This window comes from Triplophysa dalaica, chromosome 10, assembly GCF_015846415.1.
Source record: "Triplophysa dalaica isolate WHDGS20190420 chromosome 10, ASM1584641v1, whole genome shotgun sequence".
NCBI classification, from domain to species: Eukaryota; Metazoa; Chordata; class Actinopteri; order Cypriniformes; family Nemacheilidae; genus Triplophysa; species Triplophysa dalaica.
Genome location: NC_079551.1, coordinates 2,462,516 through 2,468,281, shown reverse-complemented (window position 1 = coordinate 2,468,281; position 5,766 = coordinate 2,462,516). Strand labels below are relative to the sequence as shown.

The window sequence follows — 5,766 nt, the reverse complement described above, 5'->3', positions numbered from 1 at the left end:
GTGTCAAAGCAGAGAGAGGATCTATAATACAGAAAGACACTTTCACGTGGCAGCTCTTAAATGTAAATCTATATTTAATTATAGATTTAATAGATTTAATTATAATGAAAATGCCAAGGTAAATACAATACAGTCAAGGTATGTGATGGGTCTCCTGTTTACAGAAGCCGTTTGAGAGGCACGTTCTTCTGTCACGGATACTGAGGAACACTTTGCCCTGGAACCATGCAGAAGACCTAAAATAGTATTTCCTTTCTGGCTTTTTCCACTTCCTGCTTTACCCCGAGAAGCAAGATTGAAACGTTCCTTCACAGGTTCTGTGACAAAAGAGAAATCTAAAGATTTAAAGTGAAGTGAAAGTGTGTGTTTTGTATGGTACCCCATCTTTGAAATGTGTCCTCTGGGTTTAACTCATCCATGATGAATAGTGAACACACACACCCAGAGCAGTGGACATCTGAGACCTTTGGGTTTCCCGTCAAACTCTCTAACCATTTAGACAATCTAAGACTTTTACTGGTGACTTGTAATGCAGTTATTTTCACCTAATGGTATATGCACTTTTACACAAGTTTGGTTTTTAGGTACTCTTTCTGTTCCAATTGCTGTCATTGTTGACCTCATCTGTAAGTGGCTTTGGATAAAAGCCTCTGTTAAATGTAAATGAGAGATTGTTTTTCCTCTTAATCGTTTCCTGATTAAGATGATCATAAATTCTGTGTCATGTATCATTTTACACTCTTCATTGGAATAACTTATAGCCACATTTTTTCCACATTTGGGTCCAGAAATGATATAAAATGTTTAAAAACTGTTTAAAACGTCAATGAGAGTTTGTAAGAAAGCGACAGAAATAAAGAGGATATTGCTGATGTAAAGTGAAGATTTAGTGTGACTTCAGTTCATCAACAAATCGTCTTTCTTCAATGGACCGCCCATCACATGCAAAGCTCTGATCTTAAGAAGTTTTAGTACAACTCAAAAACACAGACAAATAATTTTTATCGCTTTATAGTAAACACAACATGAAACTACTGGCTAAAATGTTTTTGGCTCAATTTTTTACGTACAATCAATACATCAGTTCACCGTGTGTGTGTGTGTGCGTGTGTGTGTGTGTGTGTGTGTGTGTGTGTTTCAAACTAATCAAATGAAGATGCATGATTACAAAACGTTTTTTAAATAATAAAGATATTTGCATGTGAGGCAAATGAAAAAAAGTATAATATAATAGTGTTAAATTATAATAATAATAAATAATATTAATATTGAGGGGAAAAGTAGCAGAGCTTAGAGGGCAGTGTACATAAGAAACGGATATTAAATGTTCTTTATCAAAAGACACACTGAACAGACAAAATCAAAACTAATAATAACAAGTAAAGCTTTTATGTTGTTGTGTTTTGGGCGTCTGTTTGTGATTTCCCTTAAAAAAACAGCACTTATACCCAAAACACAGTAGAAACTGTAATAGATTTAATGGATATAATTGGAATTGTATTAGTTTTAATGGAAACTATGAGGCTGCAGTTTAAATATGAATGAACTCCTTATAGTGACAAAAGCATCATTTCTGAGTGATATACTATCTGCACTAAATAAAGATGTAATATAAATGAGTATTTGAAGAGTTTATTTCCTTAATGAGATCACAAGTTTTTTATTGTGCATTCCAATGAAAGTCAATTAATCAATTTTTTTTTTTTTTTGATTTGAGCCATAATAACTCAAAATACAGCTCACTAACACAATAAACAAGAGTTCATCACAGCAAAATTAAACATCACATCTCAGGAACACAGGCCGGTGTAAAACACTTAAAGTGAGATGCAGTATTTTATCTCTTAACACAGTTATCTGACAGAATGGATAAAACTGAACGTTTCTATTAAAAACACTGCTCACAGGCTATTATTTGACAAGCATTCAATGAAGATGCTATGTGACTATACGTCTTGATGTGTAATGTTTGGTATAATGTTTCAGTTTTAACACTTGAAATTTAAACAATCAGACTCGGAATTGATCAATAAAACGACACCCAACTCTAACACTCAGCTGAATCAAGTGTGTTTAACTCAATGTCTGATCTTATCTTCTGATATGATCTCTTCTTCTTCTGTTCATCTCTTCAGGATCTGACGTCATAAACCACAACAGCAACAGCAGCCACACCCACCAGAGCAGAGACGACCAATCGGATCACAGCTTCAGTAAAAGTACACTTGCAGATGTGGTCTTCTTCAGAGACATCTGTGACAATAAAACTGAAATATTATTCATGTTATTTGTCCTTTACTCAACTAACTCACAAGGGAAAAGTTAATTTGTGTGGACGACTTTGGTAAAGTAAATTTTGTCCATTTATTTTGCAATTTAATTTAATGTTCTATTGCAAAACCTGTATAGTTTCAGCACCACTAAACAGAATGACAAAACCCATCATATTAAACCAGTTTCCTCATCAGCTAAGTGAATACACACTAATAATCACATGTGACTCACCTGAACACTTGTGACAGACATCAGTGTTGAGATGTTGAGTCTGGTTTGTGATGGGATTGTTCACTACACATGTGTAAGAATCATCCAGACACTCCAGATGAAGAGAGATGTTTATGTTACTGTGTTCAGACACACTGATGCTGGACAATAAACTCTTTCCTTTGTACCAGGAGAGACTCACATGTGTCACATTCATCACTGAACACAACACTAAACAAGTTGACAATGAAGACACTGAAGATGATGAAGAGTTGCAGATGACAGGAACAGGCAGACAAGCTGAAAACACAACAGTGAAAAATAAGAGTTTATTAATTTGTTGTTATTATTTTTTATTGCATATTTCGCAATAACAGCATGAAGGGCAGTGCACAAATGTAAATATATATATAAAATACAATTTCATAATATGCTTCGTGATTATGGCAGAATATTATGAAAGATATTCATCATCTCTTCTCTACTCACCATAGACAGTAATGTTGAATATATTGAGTTGTTTTCCTGAGGTGGTGTTGATGACTTTATAAAGTCCAGAGTGTGTGTTTGTGATGTTTGTGATGATGAGAGATCCAGTTTGATCCAGCTTCAGTCTGCCTCTGAATCTCCCGTCAGGTCTCTCTTTATGTAATATCTTGTTTATGTTTTTGTTCACTACAATGATCTCAGCTATGACAACTTCTTGAGCTCCAAACTTCCATGAGATTTTGTCTTTCACTTCAGTGAGATTCACAGACAGAGTAACAGAATCTCCTTCAGTCACTGACACAGACTCACTAAACACACCTGAAATTAGAATCAGTATTACTTAAGTTAAACATGTATAATTCACCCTTTATTTGCAATAATATCTTAGTAATAAATGCACACGCATGCACGCACATGAACACAATTAATATTAATGTGACATTACTGATCAAGCGAAATTTGTTTATTGGAGAACACGAAACTTGATTATTTTTACGCGTTTTAAAAACGTTTGCTCAGTTATACATACTATCGATTTCCCACTCGAGGACGCCATTTCACATCCAGCGCAAGTAACAGTACAAACTAGTCTGTTGCGTATTTTAAGCATCTTATATAAGTTACTGTGAAATTCAGGAGTATGTCAAAAACAAATAACAGTCCGTTATGTCTTTAGTGAAAGGAAACAGTCGCATGTATCCCTACATCAGATGAGTGAATTAAACTGAACTGTTATTTCAGAATAAAGCCCTTCAGTGTGACACAAGAAGACCCTCCGCATCATGTCGTGTCTTCATCACAATGTCAAGACTTATTCTCCAGCTGCATAACATGATCCTTTACATAAAGACCAAAAACCTGCTGCTGTTTCTGTCGTCATTGTTGATGAAACAACAAAATACAAAATCATGAACTGTCTATGGCTAAATAAGTTTTATTTCTTTATTGCACATCAGTGTTTTTATTTCATACAGTGAAGAAGCCATGTTTCATTTCTACATTATTTAGTTTCTTTGTTATAATGCTCCTGAACTGTTAAATACCTACTTGATAATACAATTTTGTCAACCCCTACTTTCACCTAAATAGTCTGTCATTCTTTCTGTCTATTGAAGTGCATCACGCCTACAGTATCTAAACAGGCAGCAAAAGACTATAAAGTTCAAGCCCATTGGTCCAGTCTTTGAGTTTAGGCTATAAAGAGAATAAACACTTTCCTGCAGCTGACTGATTTTAAGTCATTTACTGTATTTATGATTGTGCTTTATCACATTTTATATATATACTCATCCAAAAGAGTGAAAAGTGATGGCTGTGAAATTGTTGCAAAAATAACAAAAAATAATAATCCCGGCTTCCCTAAATTACATTTTGAACCTATTTCAAATTGAAACAGACTTTTTTATCATATCATTAGAAAACAATAAAACGGAAATATAATTTATCACACTGTTTCAAACAGACGATGCTATTTGTCCTACCCGATTTACTCCATTTGTGTGGACAATTTTGGTAAAATTGATTGATTGTGTCCATTTATTATGCAATTTACATTAAGAGTCTATTATAAAAGCTGTAGCACCACTAAACAGAATGACAAAACCCATCATATTAAACCAGTTTCCTTATCAGCTAAGTGAATAAACACTAATAATCACATGTGACTCACCTGAACACTTGTGACAGTCATCAGTGTTGAGATGTTGAGTCTGGTTTGTGATGGGATTGTTCACTACACATGTGTAAGAATCATCTAGACACTCCAGATGAAGAGAGATGTTGATGTTACTGTGTTCAGACACACTGATGCTGGACAATAAACTCTTTCCTTTGTACCAGGAGAGACTCACATGTGACACATTCACCGCTAAACACAACACTGAACACTTTGAGCTCGATGATGAAGAGTCTCTGGTGATGACAGGAACAGGCAGATGATCTGAAAACACGACAGTGAAGAATAAGAGCTTTTTCATTTGTTGTTATTATTTTTTATTACATATTTTGCAATAACAACATGAAGGGCAGTGCACAAATGTAAATATATATAAAATACAATATATAAAATGCTCTGTGAAAATGGCAGAATATTATGAAAGATATTGATCATCTCTTCTCTACTCACCGTAGGCAGTAATGTTGAATATATTGAGTTGTTTTCCTGTGTTGGTGTTGATGACTTTATAAAGTCCAGAGTGTGTGTTTGTGATGTTTGTGATGATGAGAGATCCAGTTTGATCCAGCTTCAGTCTGTCTCTGAATCTCCCGTCAGGTCTCTCTTCATATAATCTCATGTTATCGTGCACTACATTGATCTCAGCTATGACAACATCTTGAGCTCCAAACTTCCATGAGATTTTATCTTTCACTTCAGTGAGATCCACAACGAGAGTGACAGAATCTCCTTCAGTCACTGACACAGACTCACTAAACACACCTGAAAATACAATCAGTATTACATAAGTTAAACATGTATAATTCACCCTTTATTTGCAATAATTATCACATATTATATATGCAAACTCACAATTAATTTTAATGTGACATTAATGATGGAATAAACACAGAACAATTGAAATGTGATTATTGGAAAATAATGATTCTTGAATCATAAAATCATGCGTGTGAATGATAAATCTAAAGATATAAAACACGTAAAACTTACCAGACAGACTCCACAAACAGAACAAAATCACATTAAACATTTTCTTCAACAGCTTGCAACAAATCCAGAAATGATGTAAAATGTTTAAAAACTGTTTAAAACGTCAATGAGAGTTTTGTAAGAAAGCG

At 34.2% G+C, this 5,766-nt stretch overlaps 1 protein-coding gene across 1 annotated transcript; it reads right to left on the bottom strand.

Moving 5' to 3' along the window:
- Positions 1–1,697: 1,697 nt before the first annotated feature.
- Positions 1,698–5,766, bottom strand: LOC130429685 (uncharacterized). Its single transcript, XM_056758397.1, has 6 exons — positions 5,639–5,766; positions 5,099–5,410; positions 4,643–4,912; positions 2,974–3,291; positions 2,506–2,784; positions 1,698–2,253 (listed from the first exon to the last, which is right to left on the bottom strand). The coding sequence occupies exons 1-6, from the start codon at positions 5,676–5,678 to the stop codon at positions 2,132–2,134; spliced, it is 1,341 nt and encodes a 446-aa protein (XP_056614375.1). The 5' UTR covers positions 5,679–5,766; the 3' UTR covers positions 1,698–2,131.